The sequence below is a fragment of the Schistocerca cancellata genome, chromosome 3, assembly GCF_023864275.1.
Source record: "Schistocerca cancellata isolate TAMUIC-IGC-003103 chromosome 3, iqSchCanc2.1, whole genome shotgun sequence".
Classification (NCBI taxonomy): Eukaryota; Metazoa; Arthropoda; class Insecta; order Orthoptera; family Acrididae; genus Schistocerca; species Schistocerca cancellata.
The window spans coordinates 481909625-481926585 of NC_064628.1; the positions used below are offsets into that span (position 1 = coordinate 481909625).

A 16961-nucleotide genomic window follows, 5' to 3' on the forward strand; every position below is an offset into this window, starting at 1 on the left:
AATTCATGAGCTACAGCATGTAAGTTCTGTTTCATTTATTTTGTAATATTTTAATTTTTATTCTGTTTACTAAATAACAAATGGTCGTTTTATGTCTGTATTTAACGATGTGACATGTGGTACGTGTTTAAGACGGTTGAAAATGATTACACAGGTGAAATGGCCCAGTAGTGAAAAATACAAAGTATGGGATATTCTAATACAGGTTACAACAACCAGTCAGGCAGGTTACTGTCATTAAAAATTCTATTTCTGATGTGAACCCACTTGTAACTAAAATATTTGCATTTCTGGTTATCTATAGGGTGTGTGAAAAAATGTATACACACTTTCAACTGTCATAGAAATTTTATTTGTCTTTCTGCAAGGTTCTGTTCCTGGGAGAAAGTAATTTTATATGTCTCCAACAGTTGGTAGCAGTTAGTGGCAAGGAAGGAACTTCAACATGGCGGACGTACATTTTAGCTTTGAAGTGCAGAAGCAAGTGATTAAGTGGCACTGGAAGTTCGAGAATGTTGCTGCATTTCAGAGGCAGTGGAGAAGTCAGTATGGTACATAATCACTTTCGAGGTTAACAATTACACGTCTAAGCCATAAATTCGATGTTCGTGGATCAATGTATGATATGCATAAAGGTCATCAACTCAAAAATCTTCAACACAAGGGGCACGTGAGAGTAATGCAAGTGTTGTTAGTATGTTACGTATCCTGAAGAGAGGCATGTCTAGTGTGTACATCCCAAGGCGGGTGCAATGTCTAAGTGAAGATGATCCAGATCGAAGGTTATAAATGTTGTGAATGGATTCAGGCGATGGTGACATGTGAACCGGGATTTATGGGTAATGAGAATTGGTTGGATGAAGCCTAATTGAAAAGCTATTAATAGGCACAATTTCAGGTACTGGGCTAAAGATAATACTCACGTTACAGTTGAAAAGTTTATGAATGTTCTTGGTCTAAATGTATCATGCGATTTGTCTGCAAAGGGATTCGCTGGGCCTTCCCGCTTTGAAAAATGCTTCTTGATTCCATATTCCCTGCCATTCATGCATTATACAGTAATGACAAGTTTTATTATCAACAGGATGGCGCCCTGCCGCACTATCATAGGTATGCACGAGCCAGGCCAGTGGATAGGAGGCAGGGGAAAAATCGAGTTTTTCCACGCTCTTCAGACCTCATACCATTCGATTTCTTTTTATGAAGCACAGTAAAAGACGAGGTGTACACTCAGAGGTGTATTGACGCTGAAGGCTATCATTTTGAAAGTTAATCAGGAAGAACGTACATTTACTTTTTAAATTGGACTTTAATTTTTCTATTTCCAGAAATTAAACCGTGTACAACTGAAACCAAATTTTCTATGCCTGTTCAAAGTATGTGTAAGTTTTTAACGCAACCCGTATATTTCGTTAAATATTTATTATTTAGTAATACGTTCACTTTTCAATTTTTTAACGCACCCTGTATATTTCGTTAAATATTTATTAGTAATACGTTCACTTTTCAATTTTTTTCAGTATCTTTGTCATTATTATTCGAAATTCTCATTCATTCATTTACGCCAAATAATTTTCTTCAATGGGAATGATTTTTTCTTAGGTTATAATGTAACTCCTTTTCATCATATGCAAGAATATGTAATAATTTTGCCAGTAACATATTATTCCTATTTCTGAATAGTTGTGTAAGTATCTGGAGCAAGCTGTCATATTTCTAGCCTAATGCCCTACAGCAAAGGAAAGATATCCTTTTAAAAATGAACAATAATGACTCTCTTTAAAACGATGGGATTGTTTATGAACTAATCGAAACAAAAGATTTACTCACATGCACGAGAGGGGCAGGATTGTCTGCAGATATAGTATCGTTGCCGAAATAGAATTCTCGTAGTTTGAGAGCTGCTTCCTGTTGCATTTCCACAGTTGAAAGGTGTAAACATGGCCCAACGGATTCAGAAAACATGTTATTTAGAGTGTTGATTTTCTCTGTCTGGTACAGTATTCCAGAACCTGTGCAGAGGAACCCCAATTAAACGCCTTTTTTAGGTAACAGGTACAATACTCCATTATTTTATCTACCTGAGAACACAACGAGGTATGTGTATACATTTGATAGAATTAGAATGCAGACTCCAAATGAGTGATCAGCAACTCAACATATTTCGTCTAAAAGGCTTAAAGCTTTCACTCTGTATGACTTAGAGTCACTTCTGAAAGTACATCGTTCTATTGCCTTGTAACGAAAGTTTGAACTATGCAGGAGACATTTACGTACCTCCTTCGCCGGACGTTACTCCTGTCATTATAGGCACTTGGAGAAAACGGCCGTCTATCAGTGCTTGAATGGGAGATTCTGAGATGAAAGCACCTTCCAGCTGTGGCTCTATATGTGGCGACCACAGAGCATAGGAGAACAGAAGTTTATCCTGAAACCGCAGATAGTTGTTAGTTCCTAGCAGAGGCTCGTCTGTTGCTGTAAACAGAAGCAAACGCAGTTGTTGTTTTGATTTCATGTTTGTGGTGACTTTCTGTAAGAAAAAAAGGGGAAGACAGAGAGTTGTAACAGGAGGGAAAAGTATGTATTGCACTTTCTCAATAGATTGGGACTACGCATCAAACAATGAATAAGTGTTTAGCTATAACGAAGTAAAAAAGCAAGATACGACAATGGATTGAATTAATCTGCCATCGTAATGGCGGTTTGTCACGTTTTGTACAATAATGTTGACGTCTGTGGTACGAGTTTATTGACTGATTTCAGACACCCAGCATATAGTGGTGTCGATCACCACGCAACGTGTTGGTTCCTTTGTTATAACATTCTGGTCTTACAATAAATGACTTCCGGTCTTCCTGTAACATTGTCTTTCAGTCACAATATCAATAGTAAAAGTTTGTTTTTCGATTATCATGCCTGTGTGTCGCAGGACGACAGTATGAAACCCAATCGTTGTTTCTCCGTTGGCACCATGAAAAGAAACGTGTTTTGTGTATTATGAGATTCAGCTTTGCAATTTAAATCGGAACTACGACAGATAAAATGAGACACCTAGCCAAATAACCAATACATATACTCATTTTCCCTAGAAATGATATAATAAGCAATGGACACATTTCGAAATAGAGAAGCTACGTTCCCGAGCGACATTCACCCTGAACATTTGGAGCACAGTGACTCAGCAACCAAGTATCGGCTTGCTTCTTTCTTCGACGAAGTTTTATATTCAGTCGACGTGCCCATTTTTATGAAATCTAAAATTATCGATACCTTTAAAACAGATAATTAAAAAAACAGATAAATTTTGTATATCTTCAAACCCACAGCCGTATTAAGTGAAACTTAAGAACTACTAGAAAGACCGATTATGAAAACGATAGCGCCCGCAAGTGGTTGTTTCATGTTAGTTCCGCTGCTGACTTTTGACGTGGTCTAGACTGCAGAGATGAGGTACTCAGCTTCAGTATGACCCTCGAAAATAGATTAGATAGGAAAACAAAACAAAAAAATCATTGTATTCGCCGATCTCTTGTCTACTTACGGTACCGTTTGGAAGGGAGATCTTTACCTGAAATTTAGCACCATACCATATAGAAAGATAAATAAATAAATATATTTAGTGGCACTTTATTTTTCAAATTCATAGAGAATATGTCGTAACAGATTCCATAAGCAACAAAGGCTTGCCATAAGAATCAGTGCTTTGTCCAGTTCTCCTTATCTTGTACACACATGACGTTCCAGAAACAGCACATCGGAAATTCATCTACGCTATAGACATTAATCTAGAGGTGCAAAGAGGAGATATCATTGAGACGAAGGACGCACTGTCCTAAGGCCTTTATAGGATGGATGGTTATAAGATTGTGCCTGTAACCTACCCCTCTAAAGACATAGATAGCTACGTCCCGCCTCAGTAATGGAAAGAGAAAGAACCAGCCTATGGTCAAGTTCAGAAGTAACACATAATCCCACTTCCAAGTATCTGAGTATAACCTTAGACAGATACTTAATGTAGAGGTATCATCTTCAGGAAAGGGACGAAAAACATTAAAGTCATAACAGCTTACTGGTAACATTGGATGGAACTTCATGGGCAGCAGTTGCAGCACGCTTCAGAATTTGTGTTTTCGCCATCGCCATCTCAATAATGCTCTGTCGTATGACTGAATAACTCCCACAATGAGCAGATTTCTGGCCTACTATGGTACATCATGAGACTCATATTCGGTATGTTCGACTCCATTGAGTAAAATTCAGCCTCCCCGCATCAAATGGCGAAACGCCCGTGCCAGATTGACGTGTAGAAAACTGAAAAGCTGCCCAATTCCCATCCACCAAGAAACAGACGTAATTGCTGCAGTACGATATACATTTCATAGGTCTGCCTGCAAGTCAGCCCAAAGATTGCCAGTTCCCTTACTCCTCATGAAGCAAGGAGACAAGAACTGTCTCAATCACATCCTCGCAGCCTTATTAATACCCGTGCAAAACTGGCTAACTTCAACATCCATCGGTCCACCTTGCACACCAATAACTGAAAACTGTGCACTGTAATTACAGTGAAATTTTTTTTCGAGCCACTCTACGTAAAGTAGCATCAATTTGACACTTGAGTTGAAACGAAGTGGAAGAGTATGGAAATGTTTGCACCTTCTTAAATATTACGTGCTATGATTTCATGAGCTGTTTAAGCACTATTGTTTGTGCTGTTTCAATTCGTATTTGCGCTGAGTACAAGTTAACTGAAGCAACTGGTTAAGAAATATATGGAAATTGGTTTAGTAACGTGGGTAAACTGTTGTGATCGAGATTGGTGCAAAATAAAACTTTGCTACAGAAATGTTGTTTTTCGTAGAATTCCAACAGATTTATCTTCCTGGACTATATAGTAATTCAACGTAGATGTAGTTAATTCATTTGTAATTAGCACATTCTTAAGGCCAGAGAGAAAACGTTTTTACATTTTATGGAAAATCAGAATAGTTGCTTTAATTCCCTTCAGCACTGTTATGTTTCATTCATGAAACTCTCTTGTTGAACGATCAAATTGATTAAACATTTGATTGTTAGTTAGCACGAACAAGGCGTGTATAGTATGAAGTTGACGTTAAATATGGTAAGGTACAAGTTTCGTCATGTTTCATTCGAAGTGTTAGATAGCTTCGTAAATTAAAACTGAGTTACTTTATTGCGGACTCTGCACTGATTTTCACTTCTGCTTAGCTTATTACTCGATGTGTTACCCTTTTGTATGTAGGTGAAGCTACACCCGTAAGAAATGGTTTATCTCTCTGTTAGTTTACTGTCATTTTCTTTCTCCACTGTCTTATCACAAGCGAAGAAGTGGTCATAAAATGAAGTAATTTGTGAAGTAGGTGATTAAATTTCTTTTTAATGAGAATGAAAATCATTGAAGAGCAAAACTGTACTTAAACTATAAATGCAAGTATTACAGAATACAATGACTTGTTTAGGCCAAAGTTCAACGAATTATTAATGTGTGACACAAAACGTGTAAATCTTTTGAAGGTGGTGGAGATTTATTCTAAGGCACAAGATTGACTCTCTGTCGTTGCATGAGGCCTACTTTTAGTGAAAGAGGCGCCCAGTTGACGACCCACCCTTCTGTGAATGCTTTCCTGGTCATCGCCCTCCGAAAACACATTACGGTAACGCGCTTCGGTCTGCATATGACACCAGTGCAACAGATCAAGGAAATAACGGTCAAATGAAAGAAGGATCCGCAACCGCTGATCAACCAGAGCAACTAAATGCCAATACTCTAAGTATGCAATCACTGTTAAACATACCTCTCACAATACTTATAGGCGATCCTGTAATGGTCATAATTATGAAAGGACAGAGATGGACCTGCCATCTTTCAATCTCAAGGCCTACAATGGCGAAACTATTTCTGTTCTTGGAACATGCGCTTAACAAACAAAATATAAAGGCATGAATACATCAGTGTCATTCATAGCACTTCAGTCATGTTATAGTCCCAATATTTTTGGCATGGATGTTTTTGACATATTTGGTTTACATACTCAGAAAAGTGTGCAGTTTACTGACACGCAACATCCCATGCCAATATTCGTTAGTTGTGTAGAAAGTGTGTACATTTGTTCGACGACACTCTGGGATATGCGAAGAATTTTCACACACACACACACACATACACACACACACACACACACACACACACACACACACACACACACATTACAATCACGGACAATGCAAAACATAAGTTTTATCGCTCACGTCTGGTACCAGATGCCATTTGCGACGAAGTTGTTTGTGAACTCAATAGAGTAGAACAAATAGGAGTCTTGAAACCCGTTTCAGCAAGTCAATAAGCATCTCCCTTGTGCTCAAAAGAAAGGCGAACATCAAAGTAACGCTGAAACAGTGATTGATTCGTTTCCTTTAATTTACGTCTATGGTCACAATCTTTTCTGTTTAACAGATTACCGGTTTCGGTCTTTAATGACCATCATCAGATCTGTCTCATGATGGTCATTAAAGACCGAAACCGGTAATCTGTTAAACAGAAAATATTGTGACCATAGACGTAAATTAAAGGAAACTTATTACATGTACGAATCACTGTGTTTTTTCGCGACGATGTCCCAGCTTGTGAGTGATTGATTCCTTCCTGCTTTCACGTATTTTCGAGCTTATGGATCGCTCAACATACGGACGACTTTTTTTTTTTTTTCAAAAATTGGTTTAGTCGATGCTTCACCTGGGTGTGAAACAAAACAAAAACGTTATGGTGGTTAACACTCACGTCTACTTTGTATCATCATCAGCACCTTTCCTTGGCAGCGGCTCTGCTCCTGCGTTATTTCAACACTTTCTTGAACAAATGACGTCGAATGTTCCACTTAAAATTATGTAGATAACGTCATTTCAAGTAGACAAACACCGGGATAGCAACTCAAAAATATGGAGTCTCTTTTTCAAGTTATGACTCAGGTAGGACTAAAGTGTAATTTACAGAAATGTTCATTTTTCAACACTAAAATCGAATATTGGGAATTGGTCATTGCGCCCACTACGCTTGTTCCGTGGCTAAGCATCTAGAAGTCATACGGAGATTATCTTCTCCTAGTAATGCACGAGAACTCCAAGCAGTTCTTGGCTAACTGAATTCTACATTAAATTCATTCCGGACGCAGCACAAACAGTCACTTCTATGTTTCGCCTCCGGCGTAAAATTGTTCCTTTTAAATGGATTGGAGAGTGAGAAAAATGTTTCAGAAATTTCTTCTTTGCTTAGTCACCCATGTCATACTCTATGTATTTCGAACCGCTAAAACCACTAGTGTTTGCAGCTGATGCATCACCACATGGGCAGTTTTATCTTACAAGGTTGGCATTCGTGTCTAAGATATTGAACAAGATCAAAGTCATGGAAGCTTAGCCATAATTTATGGTGTCAGGAAATTTCATCAGAATTTTTCTTTTTGTGTCTGATTATAAGTCGTTGACTGCTCATTTTCATCCGGCGAAAGGTGTACAAGATTGTGCAGCACAGAAGATGCAACGTTGGTCATTACTTCTTTATAAATACCAACATGAACTTCTTCATCGTCCTACAGCATAGCATACGAAATCAGATGCTCTGTCTCCCTTACCTATGGGAAACGATCCAGATTTCGATGGTTCAGAATTGATTCTTGTCAGATCACAAAGGTTACTGGTGAAGATGGAATAGTACGACTGTTTAAATGGCCTCATAATCCGAAATCAGTCACAGAAGCAGTAGTGCACAATGCAACAGTTTGATTAGATTAGATTTACTTTCATTCCAATTGATCCGTAGTGAGGAGGTTCTCCAGGATGTAGAACATGTCAGAAAAACAACAATACATGACAAATATTTACAACTCAAAGAAATAAGCTAATGTACCATTCCACAGGTCCCAGTCTTTCTATTCCGAATGGCGTAATTTTATTGCATTCTCCCAAAGAACGAATGACTGACTCCTGCTTCTGAAATCTTTGCAAGAACATGTCCTGAAACTGTCACGTAGAGGACATTGGGGGATCGCCAGAACTATACAGCTACTGTGCTAGCATTCTACGCAGCTCGGATTGCATAAACAAATAGAAGATATGACAGCTTGTTGCTGTCGCGCTTGCGTGAACAATCAGGCAGCGCCACGGCAAGAATTTTTCAACTGACGTCGACCTGACGGTCTTGGCAATGTATTCATACTGATTTTGCTGGTTCATTCTGGAACACAAGATAACTCATTATAGTTGATGCATACAGAAAATATCCTTTTGTCCTTCCATTGCATTCGACTACTGCCAGCATTATCAAAGTACTCACTTTTGTCTTTTGCTTAGAGGGTTTGCCACAAACAATTGTTTCGGATAATGGCCCACAATTTTTTTCGCTGGAATTTCAACACTTCTTACAACAAAATGGAAGTCAACGTATCCGAATGCACAATTCTCTCCTCAATTTAACGGTGAATCGGAACGTCTCGTTCATATCTTCAACGCTAAGGCGCCCAAACCTTGTGCTTCGCACTAGAAGGAAAACGGCTTTTCTTGTTTCTGAGCACCTACCACACTACGCCTGCTCACGACAGTTTACCAGCACTCTTACATGGTCGTCGCCACTGCAGTCTTCTGCAGCTCTTTCACCGTCGCCACTCTGTTTCCGATGCTCTCTTCACAACAAAGTTTTGGAAGAAGGCAAAAGTTTGCTACATGTCTACAGCAAGTCTCATAATAGGGAATCCAGTGTTGTCATTAAAGACATCTGTCATGCACATTCGTGACACCAAAACCAACTTTGTTGCCATGGATATAGGGATCCTGCCACAGCCGCCGCAACCATCGCCAATCGCTACGACGTCAGCCACGGATATCGAGTCTGTATCAGCCGTGCACCCTTTTGTGTTCTCAGCAGCGCCAATGTTGCACCCACATGTGTTGTTGAATGGAAGTCCTACCTCCGGTTTCTTGGCAGATGCTCCCGGCGTTTCATAAGACGAATATCGAGCTACGGATTAGTTGGCGCCATCTGCCGTAGTTCACAGCCAACCCCATAGGCAGCACTAAGGGCACAGAACTCTCTCTCGTCGTCGCCCGCATCCACAATGTGCGACGACGGTACGCAGTTTGGGGTGTGCGTGGAATGCGGTATCAACGACATCTTCGTCGACCACAGATTGGCGCGCCGCGCTTTCTCATAACTACGTGGGAGATGGCACCTGCCAACTTTCTGCCAGTGCGCCGCTCGGAGAATTCGTTCTTCCATCTCTTACTGTCTCCGATGGATAGGTTGCGGGTGGCAGGGGGAGGAGAGAGGGTGGGGGGGCACACATACACGCCACCAGCAGAAGGACACCGAAGGGACATGTCCTCACTGCTAGCGACTCTGATTGGGCGGCGCCTTTTTTTAAGCAGCTGCGCTCAGAACTTTGCCCCAGAGCTTCAGTGAACATACAGGCTTTTCAACGTCGGCACGGAAGGTTGCAATGAGGAAATTATATCGAAACAGCACAACAATACAAAACATTACTAAGGGTGAAGAGTTATCTAAGTATATAAGGGTTCAAGACTATTTTTTTCTCTGAATAACATTACTCTCCTTGTATATAGCTCACCCCAAGCTTAGGAACCTACAAATATACGAAGTCAAGTACATCTGATTTATTAAGTCAATATGCAGTACTGCAAACAAATTTATTAAAGTGTTATCTTTTTGTAAATGTCAGATTGTCCTTTATTAGCCGTCTGAACTGCCAACACATCAGTATGTCTCAGTGTAGTATAACATTAAACGGCAAATGTTGAATATTTAACTGCCTTATTACTCATAACATGTAAGCTTTCACGGCCGACGTCTTCATTAATTAAAACTTCCGGGCTGAATTGCCGTGGTCCATATATAAAACTGCTTCTCCTTCCTGACGTTTCGTTGCCTACTGTGGGCAACATCTCTAGGTGAGTCGGCGACTGGCTGCTAGGCGCTGGAGGTCCCGCTTATATAGAGCGCTTAGATGGCGCCACTACTCATCACGTGCTTTCGACTCTAAAACTATCTATGGCTAGTGCCATCTCTCTCGATTATAGGTAATCGATAGTCACTTCGTTGGCACAAAGACAGTGATCACGAAATAAAATGTAGTGAGACAAACGTGATAACTAGGACCTCACATTATTATACCCGCATGTATAGAGAAGCACGAAAATAATATTAATAAAAAATAAGAAGGATTAAAACTAGACAAGATACGGCGGTCGACTCTGTACCAACGCAGTGACTATCGATTACCTATAACCGAGAGAGGTGGCACTAGCCAGAGATAGTTTTAAAGTCGAAACCACGTGATGAATGGTGGCGCCATCTAAGCGCTCTATATAAGCGGGACCTCCAGCGCCTAGCAGCCAGTCGCCAACTCATCTCAGAAGATGTTGCCCGCAGTAGGCAACGAAACGTCAGGAGGGAGAAGCAGTTTTATATATGGACCATGGCAATTCAGTCCGGAAGTTTTAATTAATGCCTTATTACTACTATAAAATTAAGTCCTTTATTGTAACGTGAGAGTGATCATTGTTAGTAGCCCCACACAATGTGAAGAGAAAGATCCGGAATAGTGACTTAAATAATTTGTCTATCTAAATGATAAAAGACACGAAAAGACATTTAAATCGCGAAAGACCATTGAATTAATCTTCGTCAGGAAAACACACCTGCTCATAAAAGAGCTGAATTAATGGGAAAACAGGGATTTCAAGTACTAATTTTTGGAACATTCATCTTATCTAGCAACCGCGGATGGATAGTGGTAAGACATATGCCTCGTTCTTGAGAGGACAGCAGTTCAAATCCCAGTCAGGCCATGACGATTTAGTTTTTCGGGATTTCCTAAAATCACTTCATGGGAATGCCGGGAAGGAGTACAGCAGCTTTCCTTTACCCAAACTGAGCTTGTAATTCGAATCTAATGACCTCGTAATCGACAGAACATAAAGCCATAATATATTTTCCTGTCCAGCGAATCCCGATATGTTCTGTCGCATAGGGAAATATGTGTCTGGAAAGCATTTGAGTCCAATAAAGAGCTTACGTCACAAATAGATGGATATTTTGCAGATTTTAGCCCTTCATGGATTCAATCTACTTAGTGGCAACGCGTCGGAGAAAGATCAGCAACCTAAAAGGATAGAATGTCGGAAAATGTGTGCCTATTTGTCGTAAAAAGCACTCTTTTCCTGCCAGGTCTGTAACTTTTCACCTAACCTGAGGATTGCCAAGTTCCTTACGTGTGCGTCCGGATATTTTAGTGCGGCAAATGTTTCTTGAGAGTCAGAAAACTACATAAATGTGTCTTCTTGGTTCAAAGAGTTTTGATTAAGATTGTATACTGCTCACCTCCTCTGTCAGGATAAGCGAGCTGTCCACCAGGAGGTCAGATGGACTGACCGATCGCAGGAAATCCACCAGCTCCTGGGAGTCATCCGTTTCGAGGCCGAGGGCAGCCCCCAGTCTGAAAGCGTTGTTGCGGGCAGCTTGCAGAGGCATTGGGCGTCCAATGAAGTTGGCGCTCTGGATGATGAGCCTCGAGAAGAGACCTGATCCAAACGTGGAGTGAATCAATTTATATTCACACAGTGATATCTGCAAAAGTTTGGGCTACATCTCGTTCATTTGCCCAGGAAGGTATCTTATGTGACATGTCTAACAATTTGTTACCATCTTGAGAGTGTCGAGAGTGTTTCGCTAGTAAACTGAAATTTACATATGTATAACTACCGGATTTCGTGCATTGTTCATAATCCTTACACTGGATATACTGGGCGGTTATAATTACAGTATATATAATAGCGGAGGTCCAGCGTGAGCTATAATTATCGCATGGCAGCGAAAATTGCCCCCCCCCCCTCCGAACCGTGGACCTTGCCTTTGGTGGGGAGGCTTGCGTGCCTCAACGACACAGGTAACCGTACCGTAGGTGCAACCACAACGGAGGGTTTACTGTTGAGAGGCCAGACAAACGTGTGGTTCCTGAAGAGGGGCAGCAGCCTTTTCAGTAGTTGCATGGTCATAATCCTTACACTGGATATACTGGGCGGTTATAATTACAGTATATATAATAGCGGAGGTCCAGCGTGAGCTATAATTATCGCATGGCTTTGTAACACTAACCAAAACGGCCTTGCTGTTGTGGTGCTGCGAACGGCTGAAAGCAAGGGGAAACTACAGCCGTAATTTTTCCCGAGGGCATGCAGCTTTACTGTATGATTAAAAGATGATAGCATCCTCTTGGGTAAAATACTCCGGAGGTAAAATAGTCCCCCATTCGGATCTCCGGGCGGGGACTACGCAGGAGGACGTCGTTATCAGGAGAAAGAAAACTGACGTTCTACAGATCGGAGCATGGAATGTCAGATCCCTTAATCGGGCAGGTAGGTTAGAAAATTTAAAAAGGGACATGGATAGGTTAAAGTTAGATATAGCGGGTGTTAGTGAAGTTCGGTGGCAGGAGGAACAAGACTTTTGGTCAGGTGAATAAAGGGTTACAAATACAAAATCAAATAGGGGTAATGGAGGAGTAGGTTTAATAATGAATAAAAAATAGGAGTGCGGGTAAGCTACTACAAACAGCGTAGTGAACGCATTATTGGGGCCAAGATAGATACGAAGCCCACGCCTACTACAGTAGTACAAGTTTATATGCCAACTAGCTCTGCAGATGATGAAGAAATTGATGAAATGTATGATGAGACAAAAGAAATTATTCAGGTAGTGAAGGGAGACGAAAATTTAATAGTCATGGGTGACCGGAATTCGACAGTAGGCAAAGGAAGAGAAGGAAACGTAGTAGGAGAATATGGATTGGGGCTAAGAAATGAATGAGGAAGCCGCCTGGTAGAATTCTGCACAGAGCATAACTTAATCATAGCTAACACTTGGTTCAAGAATCATGAAAGAAGGTTGTGTACATGGAAGAACCCTGGAGATACTAGAAGGTTTCAGATAGATTACATAATGGTAAGACAGAGATTTATGAACCAAGTTTTAAATTGTAAGACATTTCCAGGGGCAGATGTGGACTCTGACCACAATCTATTGGTTATGAACTGTAGATTAAAACTGAAGAAACTGAAGAAAGGTGGGAATTTAAGAAGATGGGACCTGGATAAACTGAAAGAACCAGAGGTTGTACAGAGTTTCAGGGAGAGCATAAGGGAACAATTGACAGGAATGAGGGAAAGAAATACAGTAGAAGAAGAATGGGTAGCTTTGAGGAATAAAATAGTGAAGGCAGCAGAGGATCAAGTAGGTAAAAAGACGAGGGCTAGTAGAAATCCTTGGGTAACAGAAGAGATACTGAATTTAATTGATGAAAGGAGAAAATACAAAAAGGTAGTAAGTGAAGCAGGCAAAAAGGAATACAAACGTCTCAAAAATGAGATCGACAGGAAGTGCAAAATGGCTAAACAGGGATGGCAAGAGGACAAATGTAAGGATGTAGAGGCTTATCTCACGAGGGGTAAGACAGATACTGCCTACAGGAAAATTAAAGAGACCTTCGGAGAAAAGAGAATCACTTGCATGAATATCAAGAGCTCGGATGGAAACCCAGTTCCAAGCAAAGACGGGAAAGCAGAAAGGTGGAAGGAGTATATAGAGGGTCTATACAGGGGCGATGTTCTTGAGGACAGTATTATGGAAACGGAAGAGGATGTAGATGAAGATGAAATGGGAGATACGATACTGCGTGAAGAGTTTGACAGAGCACTGAAAGCCCTACCCGGGAGTAGACAACATTCCATTAGAACTACTGACAGCCGTGGGAGTGCCAGTCCTGACAAAACTCTACCATCTGGTGAGCAAGATGTATGAAACAGGCGAAATTCCCTCAGACTTCAAGAAGAATATAATAACTCCAATCCCAAAGAAAGCAGGTGTTGACGGATGTGAAAATTACCCAACTATCAGTTTAATAAGTCACAGCTGCAAATTACTAACGCGAATTCGTTACAGACGAATGGAAAAACTGGTAGAAGCCGACGTCTGGGAAGATCAGTTTGGATTCCGTAGAAATGTGGGAACACGTGAGGCAATACTGACCCTACGAGTTATCTTAGAAGAAAGATTAAGGAAAGGCAAACGTACGTTTCTAGCATTTTAGACTTAGAGAAAGCTTTTGAAAATGTTGACTGGAATACTCTCTTTCAAATTCTGAAGGTTGCAGGGGTAAAAAAAAAAAAAAAAAAAACAGGGAGCAAAAGGCTATTTACAATTTGTACAGAAAGCAGATGGCAGTTATAAGAGTCGAGGGACATGAAAGGGAAGCAGTAGTTTGGAAGGGAGTGAGACAGGGTTGTAACCTCTCCCCGATGTTATTCAATCTGTATATTGAGCAAGCAGTAAAGGAAACAAAAGAAAAGTTCGGAGTAGGCATTAAAATCCATGGAGAAGAAATAAAACCTTTGAGGTTCACCGACATTGTAATTCTGTCGGAGACAGCAAACGACTAGGAAGAGCAGTTGAACGGAATGGATGGTGTCTTGAAAGGAGGGTATAAGATGAACATCAACAAAAGCAAAACGAGGATAATGGGATGTAGTAGATATAAGTCGTGTGATGCTGAGGGAATTAGATTAGGAAATGAGACACTTAAAGTAGTAAAGGACTTTTGCTATTTGGGGAGCAAAATAACTGATGATGGTCGAAGTAGAGAGGATATAAAAGACTGGCAGTGGCAAGGAAAGCGTTTCTGAAGAAGAGAAATTTGTTAACATCGAGTATTGATTTAAGTGTCAGGAAGTCGTTCCTGAAAATATTTGTATGGAGTGTAGCCATGTATGGAAGCCAGTGAAACATGGACGATAAATAGTTTAGACAAGAAGAGAATAGAAGCTTTCGAAATGTGGTGCTACAGAAGGATGCTGAAGATTAGATGGGTAGATCACATAACTAATGAGGAGGTATTGAATAGAATTGGGGAGAAGAGGAGTCTGTGGCAGAACTTGACGAGAAGAAGAGACCGGTTGGTAGGACATGTTCTGAGGCATCAAGGGATCACAAATTTAGCATTGGAGTGCAGTGTGGAGGGTAAAAATCGTAGAGGGAGACCAAGAGATGATTACACTAAGCAGATTCAGAAGGATGTAGGCTGCAGTAGGTACTGGGAGATGAAGAAGCTTGCACAGGATAGAGTAGTATGGAGAGCTGCATCAAACAGTCTCAGGACTGAAGGCCACAACAACAACAGCGAAAATTGGTAGATATGCTGATGCCTTAATGCGGAACCGATTAACGCTGGAAAAAATTAATTGAAATTTTGAACACCAGATGTAGATCTGGCTCTGTACAGCATCTCGTCAACGCCACCGATGCTCATATTGAAGAAATTGTGTAAGTGGCGGTTAATAATAAAATCGCTTATTTCACCTTTTCTTCCTATGTTCCGTTCCTAATCTACTGAATATGGAAACATTTCTATACGTATGTCTTGCAGTCACATCACGACATTTTCACCTAGTGCCAAAAATTGGAACTAATTTTTTCCAGCGGAAATCGATTCCGCATTAACACATTAGAATATCTACCACGTTTCGCTGCCGTACTATAATTACTGATCACAGTGAACCTCTGCGAGTAGCTGCGCTTTTGTTATAACCACCTGGTACATGTTATCGTGTGTGTTCTGGCAGCAAGTTAAAGCTTACTTTCTGAATGGTAGCTAAATGATGGAAAAGTGGAGTTATTTAAATACTGTGGCAAATGCTAAAGGCATTAAGTTTATTTAAAAACATGATCAGTACATCTGTTCAAATTAGGTATAAACAGTTCGCTACGGCAGAATGTGGCATAATTTCCTATAAAAGCCTGAAAAAAGTACTGTAAATCTTGTTAAGCCGAGAACAAATGGAATTAAGAAGCATGGCTCAACATTATGTGTTCTGGACAAAATATGGAAGTTACGTAATTTGCAAATATCTCACAAGAGGAGAAAACTGTGAAACTTATTAGGAAGAACTCCCTTAGAAAACTAATTGAAGGATAAACCAACATCAATTAGAAGACTGATTTGAACAACCCAGTGCTTTAGGAATTATGGTCCTGTTGGGGGTTGTATGCTGTTACCTTTCTCCAACCTCTGAACTAACCTACCCAGCCAGTTATAGGGCGTTCTACAGTTTAAAATGGACTCCGAACCGCAGTGCAGTTTGTAACAGAACATATTAAAGGCTTTACTTTACCGAAGTATGCGATACCCTCCAAATTCAACCAGTTTAATGAGTATTTATGATTATAGCAAAGGTATTGTGTATGTTAACAATGATTGCATAACATGTCTCCATAAACAGTCAACCCATTAAATTATACTGAATAACTGACCCACACAAAAGTTAATATCACTTGATCACTGATACAGCAAATGTCATCATGTAAAAACACTGAGTTCATCTTAAATAATTAATATGAAGTACGAAAAATAGTGGACAACTTAGGTATTTTGGATCTCCTTAAATAAAAATCACCCAGTGAAACCTATTTGTTCACTAGGAGCGTTTTCACTCAGTATTCACGTGAGCAATCCTATTTCAGACGAAAACCAATGTAATTCTTCATAATTTATGTTATTTACTTCTTTATGCAAATTAGAGAAGTCAATTGACAAACTTCTAAAAAACAGCCTTTTTGTAACAAAGAATTATTCTGTCAAATCAACAAATCTGTCTGTCATTTTAATAACATGTTAAATTATGTCACTCGATGCAAATTAATAACTTCTCTGCACAAGTTATGATAACAGATGTACATGTGACTTATAAACTATATCTCTTTTTAGTAGTTCTTTGACAATGTTATAAATACAAGCAGCAAGGAGGGTCGAGAGGCAGTCGGAATGTCACTTTGGTAAAGTGTTTTTGTGTGTTATTGTTTGAGGTGGATAAACAATGCAAAGAAC

At 40.1% G+C, this 16961-nt stretch overlaps 1 protein-coding gene across 1 annotated transcript in view; it reads right to left on the reverse strand.

Moving 5' to 3' along the window:
* The window catches only part of LOC126176752 (cholinesterase-like), a 68818-nt gene that overhangs the window by 24279 nt on the left and 27578 nt on the right, over positions 1-16961 (reverse strand). The window contains exons 5-7 of the mRNA XM_049923921.1: positions 11408-11607; positions 2278-2428; positions 1831-2012 (exon numbers count right to left, since the gene is read on the reverse strand). Coding sequence (XP_049779878.1) covers positions 1831-2012; positions 2278-2428; positions 11408-11607 — 533 coding nt within the window. The remainder of the gene's footprint in view (positions 1-1830; positions 2013-2277; positions 2429-11407; positions 11608-16961) is intronic.